The 19,918-nt window shown below is 37.3% G+C and overlaps 1 protein-coding gene across 2 annotated transcripts in view; it reads right to left on the bottom strand.

The window, feature by feature from the left end:
* Positions 1 to 96: 96 nt before the first annotated feature.
* LOC108751334 overlaps positions 97 to 19,918 on the bottom strand; it is a 47,417-nt gene continuing 27,595 nt past the window's right edge. For both annotated transcript variants that reach the window (XM_018491441.1, XM_018491442.1), the window contains exons 2-4: positions 2,357 to 2,617; positions 1,946 to 2,158; positions 97 to 1,462 (exon numbers count right to left, since the gene is read on the bottom strand). In XM_018491441.1, coding sequence (XP_018346943.1) covers positions 1,124 to 1,462; positions 1,946 to 2,158; positions 2,357 to 2,611 — 807 coding nt within the window. In that variant the 5' untranslated portion in view covers positions 2,612 to 2,617 and the 3' untranslated portion in view covers positions 97 to 1,123. The remainder of the gene's footprint in view (positions 1,463 to 1,945; positions 2,159 to 2,356; positions 2,618 to 19,918) is intronic.

Here is a 19,918-nt window from a genome sequence, read left to right as displayed (position 1 = left end):
ATATATATATATATTCGAAATTAAAGTGAATCTATTTCTATCATTTACACATCATTTTACCTTCAATTTTTATTTTGATTAATTCCCTTTCTCTACTTTATTCAAAAATTAAAAGTTTAACACCAGATATGCGATATGTATTAATAATAATGAAATAATCTATCAAAAATGTTCCCCGGATGCGAGAACGTTTATCACGAATAGATCATTTATCGCCGTAACGTTCGATAAAGACTTTCTTTGCGCCTATAATAAATCTCACGACATCGATTCAGTTACAACTTGAAGGACTCTTCAGAAGAGAAAGAGAGTGGGACGAGACTGGAGAGTCTCGCTAGAAAGCCCCGAGAATACTTTCTGTTTCGCCTGAAGCTGCAGTCAGAATTCGCAGCCGGGCGAACATCAATCGCAGTCACTTTCAAGAGTACTTAGAAGGATTGACGAATGTTCCGCCTTGGTCTGCGGACAATCTCGTAGTTTGCGCGCGTGACACTAACGGATTAGTCTTCGGAGAAGACACGAATCTCTCCTTCCTCTTGTCGCGTCTCAAATTGCTCGCGTTTCTTCGCCCCTTCGAGATCCTTCGAGTTCGATTTCTTGCTACCTCTTACATCGGGAAATTGATCCGGTCGATGCGCGAGAACAAGGATAACGCGGAATCGAAATTCAGCGCGACTTAATTCTTACAAACTAGTTGGCTGATTATATCGGGAGAGACACGAGAGAAGATAAAGGTGAATTCAAGTAAAACTACAAGAGCCGCGAAGGCTCTTCGAGAAAAGTATCCGCCTTCTCTTTTTGTCGTTAAAGCTTCGTCGATATATCTCCTCCCCCGTCTTGGGTCCTTAGACCTTCTATAACTACTTCGGAGGAAGAGCAAGAAGATGAAAGAATTTCCGATGGAATCCGCGATGTCGCCTTCCATTATTCGCCTTCGACAGCTCTCAAAATTCGCGATCCGAGACGCCTGTGTGCGAGTGCCTTCGTAGATTTTATCTGTTCTCTCGCGCGCGACATTAATCGGATCCTTCTTCCTCGGTGCGAATTACTTCCGAAGAAGAAGGCGGGGATCGGGCGTCGCGCTGCGTCGACCCTATGAGAGCTTGGAGGCGTCAGGCTTGTCTCAGAAGTTCGCTTCCAGCGAGCTCTCCAGCTCGCTCAGCGCCGGTACCAGCGTCTGCAGCGAGAAGTAGCGCGAACGATCGGCCGCGTCCACGCTGGTCACATGCTGGAACTGGCATGGCTGACTGATGTTGCTCTTGGCCGGCAGCACTACCTTCTTCTGCACCGGTTTCTTCTTCTTCTTGCCCGGAGCCGATAGGCTGATGTTCTCTGGGCAGGACACGAGGCGCTCTATGTGTTGCCACAGATCGTTCGCCGCCTTCGAGTTATCGAAACTAAGCCCAGCTAAGCGAGTGTGATCCGACGAGAGACACATCGTGTGGAAAGCTGGCCCCGACACCTGCAAACATTTTCGAGTGCTTTTATATCACAGAATGCGAAAGACCGAAGATCGGTAATGTAATACAAATCGCTGTTTTCTCGCTGCGAGCAATTCCTTTGACGTCGCTCTAAAGATTTCAAAAATATTTGCACGATTCATACTACGCCGTACCACTTGCGTTTTATTTCGTCTGGCGAGCACATAAGAAATTTGAAACGGTATTAAATGTCCGATGCTGAAATTTAATCCGCTTTGTAATGTAGCACTCCGTAATCTATCTAACGAGATAAACAAGCTCGAACACGTAAATGAATTATTTAGGCTGTAGTCTGTCATTAACATTACCTCTCGAATGTTACATAGTACGCGAGAATACTAATCACTTGTCACTACTAATACTGGATATTACGTATATTTTATATAATAACACATTTAGAATAATCCTCGTTTCGAAAACATATTGCTAGAGACAAGCATGTTATGAACAATCAACGATAATACCTTGTACGATGAGAGGTTGTCGATAGTTTCACGCCAGAGAGTGAAGCAAGTACCGCGTTCTGCCAGTAATATTTGAATCCGTCTCTTGGATCTTGATCGTGTCTCTCCAAGATCGAGAACTACCACGGGAATTCCAGTGAAACGGAGCTCCCACCTCTCTGTTTGAGAGGCGCTACCGAGATATAGATTCGCCAGTGATTCACAGACGAATACCTGCGAATGACGAAACACAAGATATTATCCCTTAAACAATGTATTCAGCTAAACAATGGCTCGCAGCTAGATTTTATAGTACTTCTATAGTAAATCTATACGATTTATTTCATGCATCCTCCTTAATTTATTATTTTTTTAATCAATCACGCGTTTATCGTACGTGCAGAGTTTATTACATTTTGTGCAAAGCCTCACCTGTGATTTTAATCCTCGAAAGAAAGTCTCGAGCTGCTCTCGTTCCACCTGGCTAACTGGATCGAGACGAGACTCATCGCTGTTCTCGGAGCTGTCACTACCCTCGTAACTCGACGTTGCGGAAGTATCCGCCTCGCCTGTCGAGGAGAGCCGTCTTCGCGTGGTGCCGCTATATTCGCTGTAATAGGATGAGCTGTGTAGCGACAGATTCGACTGCAATGCGGGACAAGATGACGCATAAACTGGTCCGTTCATTGTTTCCTGCAAATGAAAGAAAAAGGAGGCGACATAAATAAAAAGTCCGCCTGTTTTGTCGTGACAGTAATTTTCTCTTTTTTATTATGCACTTTTTTTTTATTACGCTTTATGCTCTTTTATAGACGAAGATAAAACTTCTACGGAATTTATTACGTAACTTAATATTCATTATGCAATATTGAAATACATTAGGTATAGAGAGGATTTATTATTTTGCGGAGGGAGGGAAACTGCTTGCCTTCTGCGAGCGCGCACGAAAGCTCATCGATTTCTGGTACACCCTGGATTGTGCGAGCACCCTGGTACCATCCTATAAATATCCGCGACCTCTTTTATTAAGCATAAAAAATTTTGAAATTGTCATCGGAAAATGGATTTGTCGAAACAAGAGTATCGAAACAAAACTACGATCGTAACATAATTTAATCTATTTACATATTTAACTGTTACTTTAACAATCTGTAGTTTACGCTAATATGTAATACTATAACTAGTAATTACTATATGTACGAGAGCGTACATATAAAAAATTTAAAAAACATTTTTAATACACGTAGAGAATTTTTTCTTAGAGTTTACCCTGAAAATACGATAGTCGTGAGACAACATTGTATTTCGAAGAATTTTAATGTAAATCTCTCTCATTCATTAATAAAACTACAATAAAGTATAAAATAAATTAATTTTAATTGAAGTGTAGATAGTGAAAATCTTTAAAATATTGTATTGTACCACAGCTACTATATTTCCAGGATAAATTTTAAAAGAAAATTTTCTCCGTGTGTATAAACTGAATGAAGTCAATGAAATCTTAAAATTCAATAAAATGTTTAAAAATCTTTGTTGTCATATTGAATAATATTAAAAGATACAGCACTGCAAATTATTTGTTATTGCGTGTCATTGCATATACAAAATTTGCAAAATAATAAATCCGTTCGATGAAATTTTACGTGAGCACGATGTAAATATTGTAAATGAACGAGAGCATTCGCAGGGGTGGAGGACCCCTTTACGTTCCTCCGACGTCTGATCTCAGAGATGAGAAAAACTAGGTCGTCGACTTCGATACTACGATGACGCAGGAGAGAAAGAGACGTATATACGTATATATAAAATGAGAGAGGGAGAGAGATGCCGGCAGCCGACTCCGTGAGAGAGCTAATCAGCCAGCAGCATCCAGGGTCGACCTACTTTAATGCACGCGAGAAAAGCCCGGCCTTAATTCGATTGGCATGGCATTAATGAATCAGCCGGATGACTAATCTCGCTATATACGAGTATATGTCATTGGTCCGATTCTAGGAAGTAATTCTACTACAGGTTGACGATGACGACGACGACCTCGTATCCCTTCTCGTTCATTGATGGTGACGCTTTGATGTGCGATCGTGTTAACGTATTCCCTGGCACTTGACGAGTGTATTCCTCCGTTACTCTCACGATCGTTATTAACGCATTGCTACCGATCTAGTCAAATCTAGTCTTATTAACTCTTAAACGAACGAACAGAGAAATGCTAATAAACATTTATTTTCTTAATGGAACGTAGAACGATGTAATGATTTATGAATTTATATATTGCACACAGAATAAAATTCTCTCTCTTTTTAGTTATTATTTATATTTCATGTACTATTAGAATGTACATATTTTAACCGCGTGTCATATTTGTTTCACTAGATAATAGATAATATAAAATTTTCAGTTTGGGTTGATAAGATAGAGAAATGTCATTGAATGTTTATTAGATTGTACAATATAATCAACAAAAACTTCTTTTAAAAAATAATCTTCCTAATAATTAAATGAAATATAAAGAATAATATAACAAAAATAAAGAAATTCGAGAGCTGCTTTCTTTTCTTGAATGTATACGATTGGAATAATATTTGAGTATGTTAAATTGTGATAAAGCATTTTCTAAAACTGGTTTTTTATAAGCTGGAAATAAATAGATACTTGCTTTAAATCAATTGATGTGTATCATAACACGATGATACGTATCACAACAAGCCCGCATGTTTAACTAATTATTAATTGTAACTGTCAATACAACGTGCAATTTAGCAAGGCATTATCTTAATTATGTAAATCAAACAGGAAAGTCCCTGTTCAAATAATATGTCCATGACATCGCGTTTGACAAAATTCTGTATTGTAGGTAGCGGATTAATATATCAATACTGATTTATGTAAATTTCCAATTTGATACGCTCGTATCGCATTCGTGGAAGGAACATACAAATACCGGGAATACCGGTAGAAGAGCGACTCTCCCTTTCACAATCGACCCGCATCTATCGGTCCGCTACCAGACATCGGTATCATATGCGTGTGATGAGATATGACGGTGGCGCAGTATAACGATACAAATTGAAATACGAACCGGTCCATGTCCCGCGTGCGAGAAACGCACACCGGAAGTGCATTGTCCACGTTACCATAGGGGATGTGCTATTGTGATAAGAGCCCAGCTTTCGTTTCGCTTCTAGATAAAGTACAGATAATTACGATCGCACACCGTTGCTCTGCATTCTCACGAAGCAGTGCACGCTCTCGCTTGGGAGGCAGAAAAATAATTATCAGGTGGATTAATTGGATCGCAATGCAGCGGTAGACGTGGTCATGAGACTTCCTTTATTCTTCGAATATAAAAAGTATTTCAAGGTTCCATAATTTTCCTACCACTTTTAATAGATTCCTTGCATTAAATTCTTAATTGACATCAATAAGAAATTACAAATAATATAAAAGTACGAATAATACTGTTACACAATTATAATTTTATAATTAATTTATTGAAAAAAATATTATATAAATGCAATTTTTATTTAGTCAAAATACTCTTAAACGATGTTCATCTATTTGTAACTAGACAAAAAATAGTTGGAACATTATAATTTTGTTAACCATTCAAATTTATGATTAAAAAATACTAAATTTTGTGTCGCCAAGACTACGCATATCTGTGTTCAAATATGTTCAAATTAATTAACTGTTAATTTAATAAATTAATTAATTTTATAAATTTAAGTATAAAATATAATTAAAAATTCATAAATTTTTATAAGAAAAATCCTTTTCCTGAAATAATTAACATTTATTAAATGGAATATATATAAATGTAAAAGCGTATTCATTTTCACTTATATAATTACTCGTACAATTTAAAACGTATCATTTTTATTCCGATTTTTCAATGTGCTGACGCGGAAAAAATTCGCTCAGTTAACATTTGACAAATACGTCTAAATTTCTTGTCCCGGATACCAGAGATTACATAAACGTTCATGGCGCGATTGCGAAAAGCATTAGAAAGTGGGACAACGTATCTTATCGCTTTGTGTCAATTAAGGAGTGATAAACAATGTGAAATGCACTTATGGGAAATTCGAAAATGCGACGCGACGGTGTTGTTGGGTTAATTGCGAGTAAAATTCCGCGCATGCAGAATGCAACCGGACGGCGAATCGTCGTGGGCAATCCGGTGGAAGTCGACGCCGCTGTGGTAATTGTGCATCATTAGAGACTCGAGACGAATTCACTCGTGAGTGAAAACCTGTTTATGCTAAATGAACCTTAAGATGGGGCGTATTTTAAACATGGTTGAATTGGAAAAACTTTTGTCTCTCAGACCATATTATATTTTTAATAATTTTATTCAACGTAATGCACATTGCAATTATTCACATTCCGAATTTAGTAAAAAGAGCTAAGCATGAGTGCTCTGAATAATCGTTTTACATATTCTATATTTTTCTTAATTCTATATATTTTATTATACATTTTAAAGAATATTTCTAAATTATACTTACATATACCATATCGATCTCTCCGAGAGATCGATACACACATATGTAACATAAAGCTTGATAACGAATGTGTTAAGACACTATTTATGATTATTACCGTAGTAATTGAAATATCAGATGTTGTGTTGCGCCTAAGTGGTTCTTTAAAACACAATATCGAGGTAATATCAGGATATCGCAATATCGAGAAATTATTCTAAGTAAATTCTCCGATCGACTCGTTTGGTCGAAGAGATACGAAATCGCGCGGCGATTACTTCGTTCCCGAGACAATAGACAAGTGCGTCGTCTGATTGTGGATGAAAGATTAATTACTGCCGGACTAATTAGTTTTGTGGTTGCAGCGGGGATACACGCTCGGGCTGGAAATTTATAGCTCGCCCGGTGCCGCGCGCGCTCCGTCGAGCGTAAAACGTGCTCGCAATTAAAAGTAGGTAACCCGGAGGCCTTGTCTGCTCTATTGTCGGCCTGTCCGGGTTAGAGCGCCAACTCTTCCGCGGGGCCATTCGTTTTGATTAGCTGTACGCTTAATTTGCTTTCTTTCGTAAGTCACGCGGAAATTTGGCGAACCTTTGTTTCGCCAAAACACCATAAATATTGGTTAACGCTAAACCGTGGTTTAACTGATTCTACGCTTTTTTTATTTTTTTATTTTTTTTTTGTGGAGAAACAGGAAAGTGAACAGACGTATATAGGATTATCACAAATCTCGGTTGACTTTGAGTAAAATTTATGAAAACTATCGTATAACTCTAATAAATGTGGAAGTGTATTCCAAACAATGACACTTTTTTGTTCGTAAAATTTGATTAAGATTTGACTCGAATATTCTCTCTGTAAATATTCTTCGGTAATTTTCTCGTTCTTCACTTGAAGTTATTTGACTCCGATACTCGAACATTTTCAGAATGCTATTTTAGGTGCGGCAATACGTCTCGTAAAGCCGCGACCCCCCCCCCCCCCCCCCCTACAATGACGAGAGATGTTCAGATGTGTGTCTCTCTCTCTCTCTCTGCTCGTGACATCCTTCCCGGATATTTCTCATGCCTGTTGCTTGAAACTCTCCTCTACTCTCTTGGCAGAAGCCTCTCCTTCGCGCCGTCTCTCAGAACGGGGAGTCGTAACGGCACAATAAATGCGGGTACAAACGACAACGGAATCCATCGACACGACTTCAGCAGACACGTCTTTCGTCTATTTCTCACCCTCTCCGTATTTCAGCTTTATCAGCCATCTCGGATGCTCTCGCCTTCCTTTTCTCTCCGCCTCTGTCCCTCACTTTCTGTCATTCCGCGCTATCTACCACCATTGTCTTTTCTACCTCGATGCTCCATTGCATTCCCTGCATTATATCCCTCTGTTAGACACCGTAACATACCCCTTAGCTACCGATGCATGTGCACGCGGGATGCAATTCGCGCCGCGGAAATGCGGTTGAGCGGTGCAACGACCGGCGAGAATTCCGCGCGTGACGCACTGAGAAACTTCGGAGTTCCCAATGGTTAACGTGTCTATGGACTCGTGAAAGTCCTTCGTGTTACAGGGAAGCGTGTAATAAGGACAAAGGACAGGAGAAAGAGAGAGAGAGAGAGAGAGAGAGAGAGAGAGAGAGAGAGAGAGAGAGAGAGAGTCAGTAGAGACAATGCAGCAGACGAGTCAAGTTCGTTAATAGAACACTGGAAAGTGTACATTAATTCGATGTACAAAATGCATCATCACGATAATATCACGTTGTGACAGTTGGATCGCTGGTAGTTTGCTCAGGTGATTAGATAACATTAAATGGATTAAAACGTTCCTCGTATCGTTCAATGTTCTTCGTACTTGTCCTGAACTACCGCACTGCTGTGCGTCACATTTAAACAATATATTCAGTCGAGAAATAAAATACATTTTATATGTATTTATTAAACCGCTGAAAGGAAATTATAATAGAATATATCTTGTAGTAACGTCAATCTTTTTATAATACATTATCCTGCGCATTCGCGCATGTTTTCCATTTCTATCTCTGCGCTCTACTTTTCTGGGACTTTCATTTAAAAGTATGTTGGAAAATTGGAAGAGGAGCAGTGCTCTGTTTCTCATATTCCTCGTTATACGTAGTAGCGTCGCGAGATATTCGAGATATCTCGCGTCTTAATATTTTACGTGACAAGAAGGCAATGTCGGGAAGACGGGCGAATTAAGGCTAACATCACCCGAGTACGACAGCGATGTCGGTTTGAAAAGCGTCGCTGGTACGGTGATTGCCACGCGGCTGACGCGACGTGATGCGTGCCGAGATTAATGCAACTTTGCGACAATACGCGTCGTTCCCGTTCGCGTTAATTACACGCTACTTAATATACATTACTAAACCAACGCGCGAATACTCGTTCCAGTCTTTATTTACATTCGTCATATTCAGTTTCACGTTACAATCTGCGCTATGATGAATCTCTCGCATAATTCTACAGTAATCGAATAATTACGGATTTAAGAAAAAAATCGTAAGGAATAAAATATCTGCAATTTTATCACAGTTCAGTATATAAATTTGTAAATTCACGTGATTTTGTGGTTAATGAAAATTTGGTTTTAGTTATTACTAAGTATTTATTTTTTAATGTTGTAGTGATAATTCAGTTTGAGATTTTTATATCAATTCGTTGAAATTCACACGAATGTGTATCTTACTCGTTAGAAGAAACAAAGTATTAACGGATCATATCTTCGAATGAATTAATTGATAAATTGCCTTAATTATGTCAGGGAGAGAACTAATAGAAAAGGCACGCCTGTTCTGACATGTCCGAAACTCGGCAGTAATTATCTCTCCAATTAAGCGTGCGACGTTGTTCACGAAAACAAGTGTCGGCCGGCTGCATGTGGGATACAGAAATGCCAGACGCGTGACTACTCACGTAGTAGCGTAATTATTACGAGGGACATGAATGGCTGTAATGAGAGATGGCGTCATTTCCATCAGCAAGCGGCCGGCACTTGTGGAGAAATCGAGAGGACGAGCACTCACGGACGGATTCACTCACTTTCTCGTAGTCGTCTCTGTTTCGCGGATATTCAATCATTCATGAATCACAGCGCATGATTAATGGTGAGCGAACATGAGCGGATCGGATTTGACTCAACGTGATCTGTAAGCTCGATAGTCTAATTCCTCGTTGAATAACGGATTATTACGTTTCTCGTTAAAGATTAATATGTTGTAAATATTATTATAGTTTAATAGCACATTTAAATATGAAATTGTAAAAGAAGGCCTATTTTTATTTTATGATAAAGCTAAAATATATCGCAAATTATAATTTATTGTTTCATAATTGTTTTTCACGTTTTTATATTTTAATTACAGAAAACAGAATGTGATTTTAATAAATTAAGAAAGAAAAAGTAATACTTTCATGACGACTTAGATCAATATTCGTAAACCGTTCTTATTAAATAAAAACCATCTTACGTACAATAATATTTTGAGATGACTCTGTTGATTTATGTTATAATTTAAGTTTATGTTATATCTTTAATTATATGTTATATCTTAAGATGGCACTTAAAAGATAATCTTAAATATAAAAACTTAGAATCTATGAATACCAAGCATAATTTTCAATTTATTAAAATTTATAATTTTTTTTTTTTTTTTTTTCCAGAAAATGCTAAATTATATCGAAAATTTGACATCAGGTAAAATACAATTACTTTACGTAATATATTTTTTCATTCCATAATAATGTAAAATTTATTCATCATATAAATGTTAAATTTAATATGCAATAATAACTCATTCATCAAAATTAATTTAAAATGTACGAAAATGTATAGATATAATATTCAGCATAAATGTATGGCATAAAAACAATTAAATTTCAAAGCGTCAACAAATCAGTCGTTGGCTCGACGCGCCAACAATCGATTTGTTGAGGTTGTTTTTGAAAACGATATACGGCTGTGTGTTGCGTATTTAAGGTCGTCGCGCTATCATCATACGCACGGCGACACTCGATCGAATAGGTAACGGTGCAAACCTATTATTTCGCACTACCCCTCGAGATATTGTCACAAGTACGTGACTCCGAATACGACCATCTACGATTAATTAGCAATTGGACGCGTTATTAACTGCTGTGATTAATGACTTGACTGCAGTATTTGAAACGATAATTATTTATCAAAACGAACATTTATATTACGCAATATACTCATTTATATAGTTCAAATATATCTTATCAAATATAAGAATCGGAAGAATAAGTGATATGATGTCTGAATTACTATTTTCTTATGACATTTACGGACAATAATTGTTTCTTAAATAGTACTTGATTTCGTATGCATCTCGCTTTGATTTTGCGGTTTAATTTCGACTGTAACTGAAATCCAGAGCGAGAGTGCGAAATAATACGCGAAATGCTGTAATTGAAGTAATGAAGAATAGCAGTGATAAATTGACAGTACACTTGGCACTCATTTTTTGAAGCTACGAATAATTAAATTAAAATGCAATTATAAAATTGAATTACACGGCATTTCGCGAGCGATAAATTTTCCCGTGGATATAATCTTGAAGATGTGTGGGAGTGCTCGGTATTATGGAAAGCTCAGTAACTCACGGGGAAACTAACATACTCGCCGCCGCCAATTTAACTGAATAAATGAACCACAGACGATTTAGCGCGACGCGCATTAATTTTTTAAGTACCGTTCAAGTATAAATCAGACTGTGAAATACTTTTCTAAAGCCTAATCGATTAATTCGAATCGATTGCGCTTCCGATATGCTGATGAAATGGAATCTCATTGAATTCATTTCTGAGCAACGTTCTTACGCCAAATGCATCATAACATGAACATAACTGTACACTCTCCAGTGTACATTATTGAATAATAACACACTTTATCATGTTATTCTTGATCATTGAAAAGCATCTCACTCGATTGCTCGTTAATCTTACGTATATTCAGGTTAATCGGTTAATGATTATTGCGTTGCAGAATTAAAACGGAATTGGCGATAGACACGAATCGCGGGAATTATTTGCGATGTAAATTATGACCGATTTTCATAGTAATCTTCAATACGCGAGTAGGCATTCGTAGCCAATTGTCGAATGGCAAGCATCATCACTTTCTCGTGCTTGAAGTCCTCGAATATTCGCGATCACGCTATCATTAATGGAAAATTATTCGTGAATTAATTTCGCTTACTGGCATCCGGTTTAGATATCGTCTGAATCACACCAACGAGTTTATATATCTCGATATTCACGAATTATACGAGCTGTCTCCTAAGCTTGTGGAATTTTCGAATTTTCTACGATTGATGACCGTGTATTAGCAGCGAATGTTCAAATCGTTGAACATTCACGTAGATTAATCGAGAAAAAAACATGGTTACAATAAACGGATTAATATTAAGAAGAAAAGATGAAGAGAGAAATCGTTTATTTAACTAATTATTTAATATTAAAAGATTTTAATATAATATTTAATCTGATTTTGAAAGAGGATTTTATTATCGAGAACAATCGTATGAGTATTTCAATTCCATTTTAATGGGAAATTGACGAAATCGTAGGCGAACGCAGAGGCAGATGGTAATGTCTGAATCGAATTAGAATGCAATTTTTTTGCAAACGACGTTTCGTCGACATTCTTGATTACAAGCGGATGTTTATAACGATATTATAGCGTAGGATTATGAGCTAATGAATTTCTCGCGCTCCAATCAGGTCATGCGTTGGGGAAGTAATAAAGTTGTAAATCTTGGTTTATCGGTTCGTTTCTACGTAGTTAGTTCCCTGAAGGGGGAGATGTGTTTCATCACACTTGATAAACAGGCTTATCGTAACGTAATCGATACAGATGTTCGAACGGTCGTCACGTAAATTTCACGGTCTTCGATCGTTGTAATAAATCGGTGATCCAGATAGTCAATGAACTTATATTTTTTATACAATATAAACTTGTCATCGCATTTATTTATTTTGTTTTAAGTATCTTTGAAATTTACAATATTCTACAATATTAATTTTAAACTTTTTTTGTTTGTGATTTTATGTACATTCAATAAATTGCTACAAAATGTTAATACGTAAAATTTTGCTAAACGAATTTCAATTAAATTTTGTTTAAATTTTTTGTAAAAATAAATTGAAAATATGTATGATTTTGATATTTATTAATATTTCATAAAATGTGTAACACACAATACGTTATGAGAAATGTACATGTAAAGCTATTTCGAATTTTTGAAATATTCAAATAAATTTGATATTTTAAAATAATATTTTGGCATAATGTGAATTATTGCGTAAATCTTTTATTAGATAATAATATTTATCTCTCCGAAATCGTGCAAATTCTGATCCTTGATCTTTGACTATCTTGATCACGTTTATTTCTTACGTGATTGATTTATGCAATAGCGGCTCGTAAGTCTCTTCAACATTCGTGACGTTGTACATTTCTTGCAAAGATAATAAATTGCTTGACTGCCTTCTACCAAGGATAATAAGCCATGTTAAGTAACTTCTTAGAACCTTGATCTTCTTTGTATTTTAATAAAAAAATTTGGGTTATTAGGTCCTTTGAAATTGCAGCGTGCAAATATTAGTACGTCAATAAAATTAAATTTGCATATTAATTACCTAAAGCTTTTGATTATTCTATAATCATTTCTATAATAATAACCAATTTCTACACTCTAAAAAATATCAGTGTGGGTTTTAGATCATGCGCTATTTATATAATTCTCATGTTGGTGTTAATATTAACATTATTAACCTTATTAACACCAATACAGTGAGAATTATATATGTAGATACCTGATGGTGTTAAGTCCGTAAATATTTTTTAGAGTGTATAATATTTTTGATATGTCTATAATATTTCTGTAATATTAACGATAATAATTTCTAATAATATTTTATATCTGTTCTTTCCCTATGAAAGACTATCAGTCCATTATTCCGTTTCCAATGTTCATTACAGTTAACTCATGGATTATGCAACAATAAAGTGGAATATAACCAACGTATATTTGCCGTGCTATAATTGCAGAGGGATAGTATATATGACCATCAAATAAGCACGTAGCGAGAAAGCAGCCCATAATGCTTCGTGTTTTCACTGATTATCGTGACGATCATCAGGATCACTTCGAAACAGTCGAAGATTTCTCAACCGGTGCATTCTGTTGCTTTAATCGTGATCATACGCGTCATATAGCTTTGTTTGGACGGACTACTCTATTTCGAAATGAAACAACGTCGTTAAGAAATCACGCGTAACCTAGATCCTGAAGAGGATCTCTCTCCTTCGCTCAAATATTATTTTACTTATCCACTCCGATATCGAGTTATTCCTTGAAAACTCGTTACACTCCGATAAACACATATCGTGTACTCCCTCTGAAAAATTCGTTTCGCTCCGATAAATATCGATGTAAAATGGATTGCGAAACATGAATGGGGATACGCGGACGAACCCTTCAAAAATTCTTTCCGGGAGAGTTGCAAAAAAAAAATTATTTCACTGCGCATTTGTTGATAAAAACAAAATAACGAGTTAAAAAAAGAATTGGAAATAGTATAGTATAATATAAATAAATTAAATTTCCTCTGCAATATTACAGGAAGGTTAAAAAGTAAATGGAAAAATCGCGAAAAGTTTTTTTTTTTTTTGATACGTTGTTCTGCTCTTTAAATTCATATTTAATAAACTAAAGTAATCGTTATAATTTTCTCTTAATACATCTGCTCTTCTACATCGTATAAACCATAAATTAGAGAGAATAGTGCAAGCTTAACGAATGAAAAATAAAATTTTTCTTACATTCTGTTAATTTATAATATAACGTTTATGTTTATCTTTAGTATCATATCGTATATAATTTCAATCTATTAGGGCAAGTTGCGAATAAGGTTTTAAAAGGTCGAAAGGTGATGCTCGTGAATACGATCCATGAATACGATCTGCGCTGTAGACGGCTATGCAAATTTTATTTCACGATTATTACGGATTCAAGGATCCTTCTTCTACCATCCCGCGCAAACAGCACTCGTCGCAAATACGATCGTGTCGATAAACTCTGAGACACTTTTGCACTCTCGTCCTCTCTCTGGTGTCCCACGATAGGCTCTTCGGTATTCTCATTTGCACGCGAATAAAACGAGTAGGACTCTGCTTTGAGCGTTACGCGAGTTCTCGATACGCGGCATCGACACGCAAACGCGTCGCGTGCAATCTTGAAACCGTCTCCGAGGCGCCAGGATTCTCGTGGATGAGAATTATCCTTGGACGAGCCTTGGAACCTTACCCAGTAGTTTTCCGAGTCGAGCGGATGCACGCAGTTGAGACAACACGATCGCGACGAGAAGCCGACATATCGTCACACGGTAGGGAAATCGAGAGTAATTTCAAGTCGCTTTCTTCCAGGCTTGCGTGGGACAATTCCAGTGATAGATTAACGTACACGATCCTACGATGTTGGCCGTCACGTTCTCATTCTGCCACTCGCACGCGATTCTGCAAACAGGCAGATAGGCAGATTCGTCGGGATTGCCGCAGCCTGTTGTAGTGCCGAGCGGACTAAACGTCCGGGATGAACGGCGAGCTGGAAATTCATTTGCCTTTCGCGCGGCACATCGCAGACAATAGCCCTAACCACTTGTCTGTGAAGATCCCCTCGCTCGATTCAACTGCCTCCGTTAAATCATCGAGCCGATGAAGACGATCTTTTCTCTGTCTAGTGAACAATACTCATTCTGGATCCCCTGTAAATTTGGCGCGGTCGTAAAAATCTTGAATAGAACTTTGTCCGACAGCTCCTTTTTATCGAATTTTGCAACTGCGCAACATGATCAACGCGTTTTCATACGCGATGTATAAAACTTGTTATCTTTTATATAAAATTTATCTTTCGAAGTGACACACGCGCCGTATCAAGAATAAACATGACAGCTCTATTTTCGTCATCACTATCTACAAAGCGATGACTTATCTCGATTAATCTCATTGTGTTGTAAGTCATGTATGTCTCTGTAAAATAAATAACAGTAAATAAAGCGCAAGGTAAGAGTCAAACACATTTTAAATTGTCACACAATTAAAAAGAATAAATTACAAATAAAGAAAAGTAAAAATGGAGAAATAATAAAAACACACAGTTTAAATTACAACTGAAGGTCTCCATAAGGCATATATATTTATTGTAAATAAAGTTTGACTCTTCGATACTGACAGTCCGTCTCCTCTCTCAGTGTTGATCAGCGAGTGTACATTACAATCGACGTACAATGTCCGTCTTACACATCTGCGTTCCATTAAACTCTGTACATTTCGATTGGTTTTTATATTTATATGGACAATACTTGTTTGAATAATTTACACATGATTTTTGGTGAGTTTTAATTACTTGTTAGAATTCCGGTATGTTAATTAGATTGTGTTTATTATTCCGTAAAAAGATTTTTTTATCTTTTTTATCAACTAGACGGACTGTCAGTATCGAAGAGTCAAACTTTATTTACAATAAATATATATGCCTTATGGAGACCTTCAGTTGTAATTTAAACTGTGTGTTTTTATTATTTCTCCATTTTTACTTTTCTTTATTTGTAATTTATTCTTTTTAATTGTACAATTTAAAATGTGTTTGACTCTCACTTTTCCCTTTATTTATTGTTATTTATTTTGTATATGAAGAGTCCTTCTATCTGTTAAATGTCTCTGTAAAGTAATTCTTCTATGTAATTCTTGTTACCTGCTCGTCGGTTTAAGAATTCATGTGATTCGCATTTGTCGATGCTTTTAATGGTGATCCATAATGTACGAGCTGGAGAGTCAGATGAGATGAAAGAAAAAGTGTCCGGTACTCGATTTACACCCACTTTCTCCACACGCGTTAGAAATCGCGGGATCGTATTGCCATGTAGAAATGTCAGATCGGAGCACGTGCTACGTGCCGTGCCCGATGAACGAGAGATTTCATCAGGACGTCGCGCGAATGTCTTGGCGTGCGTCTCATTCATGCTGAAAGGCGATCACGTAATCGGTCGTAATTTCGCTGTCGTTTACATTTTGCATTTATTTCCAACGGAAGAGAGTGATGCGGAAACGTTATGCTAATCCACGATCAATAGATATAGCCGGTTGTTACGCAAATATCCATTTTATGTATTGTAATATTATACGGAAGTTTACATCGCATTCAGCACGTTTTCACGCATCTTCATCGAGTGATTTCAGCTTCTATCTATAAGAAAGATCCTCTCACGTGTATCAATACGGCTGAGGATTGAAAAAAGCTTACCGTTACGTTACACTTTTTACTCGATCAATAGACACGGTTTCCTAATACGTTGCTGTTACAGTTAATAAAAAATTTCCCGAAAATAGCGCGAGACGGATTACCCGGCAAATCGCTCACCCCGATTCGCAGTTTTGTTGAAACGCGAATGAATCGTTCGGTGTACATCGAACTGAAGTTACAAGTGTTATAATAAACAAACTATTTTTTGCGGATCTCGATAAATTCTTCCAATTAATAATAATTCTTTGATTCATTTTAGAAGCAATTAGATGAAGTTGCGAACAAAGTGTCTTTGTTTATTTGCATACTCTCTAAATCTGAATCAGTGAATAATTACTGACATCAAGTATACCACTGGTAATCAATGAATTAAACGTGTGAGATATCCCTAATTCGTTCCTGTCCCTAATTTTTATTATGTGATCTAACAAACCTTGTTTTAATTCAATAAATGTGTGGTATTGGAAGATTGAAATTAATATACAAATATCAGTATTTTAGTTATATTAATGCTCGAGCATTCTTCCTTTTTTAATTGAACTTGACGGATTATCAGCGCCAAGTATGCCACTGGATGGTAATTAATGACCATCCACTGATTCAGATTTAGAGAGCAGTGTGAATTTGGGCCGCAAAGGGTAAATATACGTACAAAATGCGTACAAAAGATGTACGAAACTTGTTTCGCCCTTTAAAGGCGTCTCGTGCGAGGTACATAAATTCAAAAGATGCTACACGAAAGCGCGCATGCCGCTGGTCGTGATATGCCATGGATCCAATCGGTTGCGGCTGGACTCTCTTCTCTCTCGACCGCATCCCGCGATCGAGTCCAGATTCGTATGCGCGTTAAAGGCGAACGAGAAATAAGAGGATTTATGGGTCTCCCTGAGCCGTGAAATTCCATAAGATGAAACTGTAATATCGCTCCACGGTTCTCGTACCTTCTCTCGTCGTATTTACTCTTGCAGGTTGGAATGCGTGGCTCGATTTGACGTAGCCAGTATTTTCAACGTAATCGACCGCGTTATCTGGATTAGATCGGTCGTCAATCTCACTCGTATGAAACTGAGACGAGAGAACGGGCGGTATGTAGAAAGAGTAGATTTGCAAGGAATACTTTTTCATATTTTTCTTTATCACAGTTTGAAATTTGCCGTACATAGAAGAAATAAATTAAAAATTGCCGGATCGAAATTTTGCAAACCAGTTTCGGCACTGGCGTTCTGTCAATACACCTTCTCCATACACATCGGATAATTTTTTCTTGCTTGAACAGCATTTTTACCTTTTCGATAGTAAAAAAGTAAAATATGCCGAAAATGCTGCTTTTCACTTTCCATCATTTGACAGGGCACCAACCAAAAACTACTGCGTAGAATCAATCGAACCTTTTTTCACAAGCAAGCCTTGCTATATCAGCTGTCAAAATATATAATGATTATGCGGCTCAAGCGTGAAGTTGGCTGTGAAAAAAATGCAATAAGTCCTCCGTTGGGAAAATAAATAAAGTAGCTCACCGAGTGACAGAAAATTAGCTGCTGAGTTACGGAAAAAAGAACGAGAGATTCCGTGAGAAACGAGATTCTATTTCGCACGTTACGCTTCGATCGCGTAAAACTGATATCGCGCGGCGAATCGATAGGATAGTTGCGTCCTCCGTAAGCCGGAGCCGCGCGCGGTATGGAATGCAGGTCGAGTCGAGTAATTCCGCGTTTACGAACGGCGTAATCGGGTCGCCGTCGAGTTTCCCGACGTCGCCGGATCGCTGATCGCGGAGACGTCTCCTTCCCCCGCGTACATGCATGCACGAGCGTGATCTGCATATTCGCCCGTACAGCCTCCACTACGATTACCTTCACGGAATACGCGTACTTCGGCGGAGCTCTATAGCGAGGCGTATTGTGCAGGCGTGCAATAATTCACGTGGAGTTACGTACAGTTGTGCGTCACACGGTGACAGACATCGAAATGATCGTGCGGTCTGTGACAGCGCCTGTTTCTCGCCTCTCCAATACCGCGCGCAATACGCGCGTGCACGCGTGTGCACGTCGCCACAAAAGTTAACGCTTATTTACATGATATGCGGTATCGACGTGCGTGGAAAGCCCGGCTGAGATCGTGCCGTCCCTCGAGACATTAACAATGCACACGTGAGTGAAAGGGAAAATCTATGAAAAAATCAGGTTAACGTTTATAGGACGCAATTCCCTGGGGAGGAAGGTAGCGTAGTAGTTACGTTCGAATAATGTCACGTTGCGAAATCAATCACGTTCTTATTGGATTCCCGGAAGTATTGGCGGAGTATCAATCTGTGAATTTAATTAATCATATTTAATTAATCATTGCGTTTAATGGATATTAATCATTTACATGTAAATTAATCATAAAATAATAATTATAAAATAATAATTAATGGCCTAATGTATTACAAATGTGGCTGTATCGATTTTCACCTCGAACTGCACTTTCCGGACGTGAATGCACATACATTGCATTTAACTCTGGACTACATTGTAACCAGTCGCGAGATTTCCAATAAATGTTCACAATGTTGGTAGTTAAATGCCTGAATTTATTTGAAATTGTACGAAGGCAACGCGAAATTTTACACAAAACAGCCATTAAATTGGCGCCAATATCTTCGGCCAATAGAGCGTGTCACAATTAATGCATCAATGAATTATTAAACGCGTCACTTTCATCATGCTGACACAACGAAATTACAGCCCGGGAGATAATCAAATGCACATAAAGTGAAGTCGCGCTTGTATTTCACTTGTATAAGTACATTTACGATCTCTGACGTAAAAACAGAAAAGGAAGAGAAGTAAATTTGAGCATATTCAAATACACACAGCGAAATGAATTTTATTCCTAACAATAATCATTTATTTTATTTTTTTACCATTAAGAGAGATACATTTTACAGAAATGTATATTTTTCGTTGTCACACATTTTTTTTAGCCAATAAATATCGAAGGAAATGTCAGATGTAACATTTGCTTGCAAGTAAATATTTCAATTTTTTTGTCTCAGTATAACAATGTAAACTTTTAGATACTTTATTAAACCCCTCCTTATGCAAACGCGAATGTGACACTTTCGAAAACTTAAAACTTTGCCGTTGCGTTATTATTTTATTTTATTATAACCATCGCCAATATATGTTTGAC

The sequence above is a fragment of the Trachymyrmex septentrionalis genome, unplaced genomic scaffold (assembly GCF_001594115.1).
Source record: "Trachymyrmex septentrionalis isolate Tsep2-gDNA-1 unplaced genomic scaffold, Tsep1.0 scaffold44, whole genome shotgun sequence".
Classification (NCBI taxonomy): domain Eukaryota; kingdom Metazoa; phylum Arthropoda; class Insecta; order Hymenoptera; family Formicidae; genus Trachymyrmex; species Trachymyrmex septentrionalis.
This window is presented reverse-complemented; position numbering and strand designations above follow the sequence as displayed.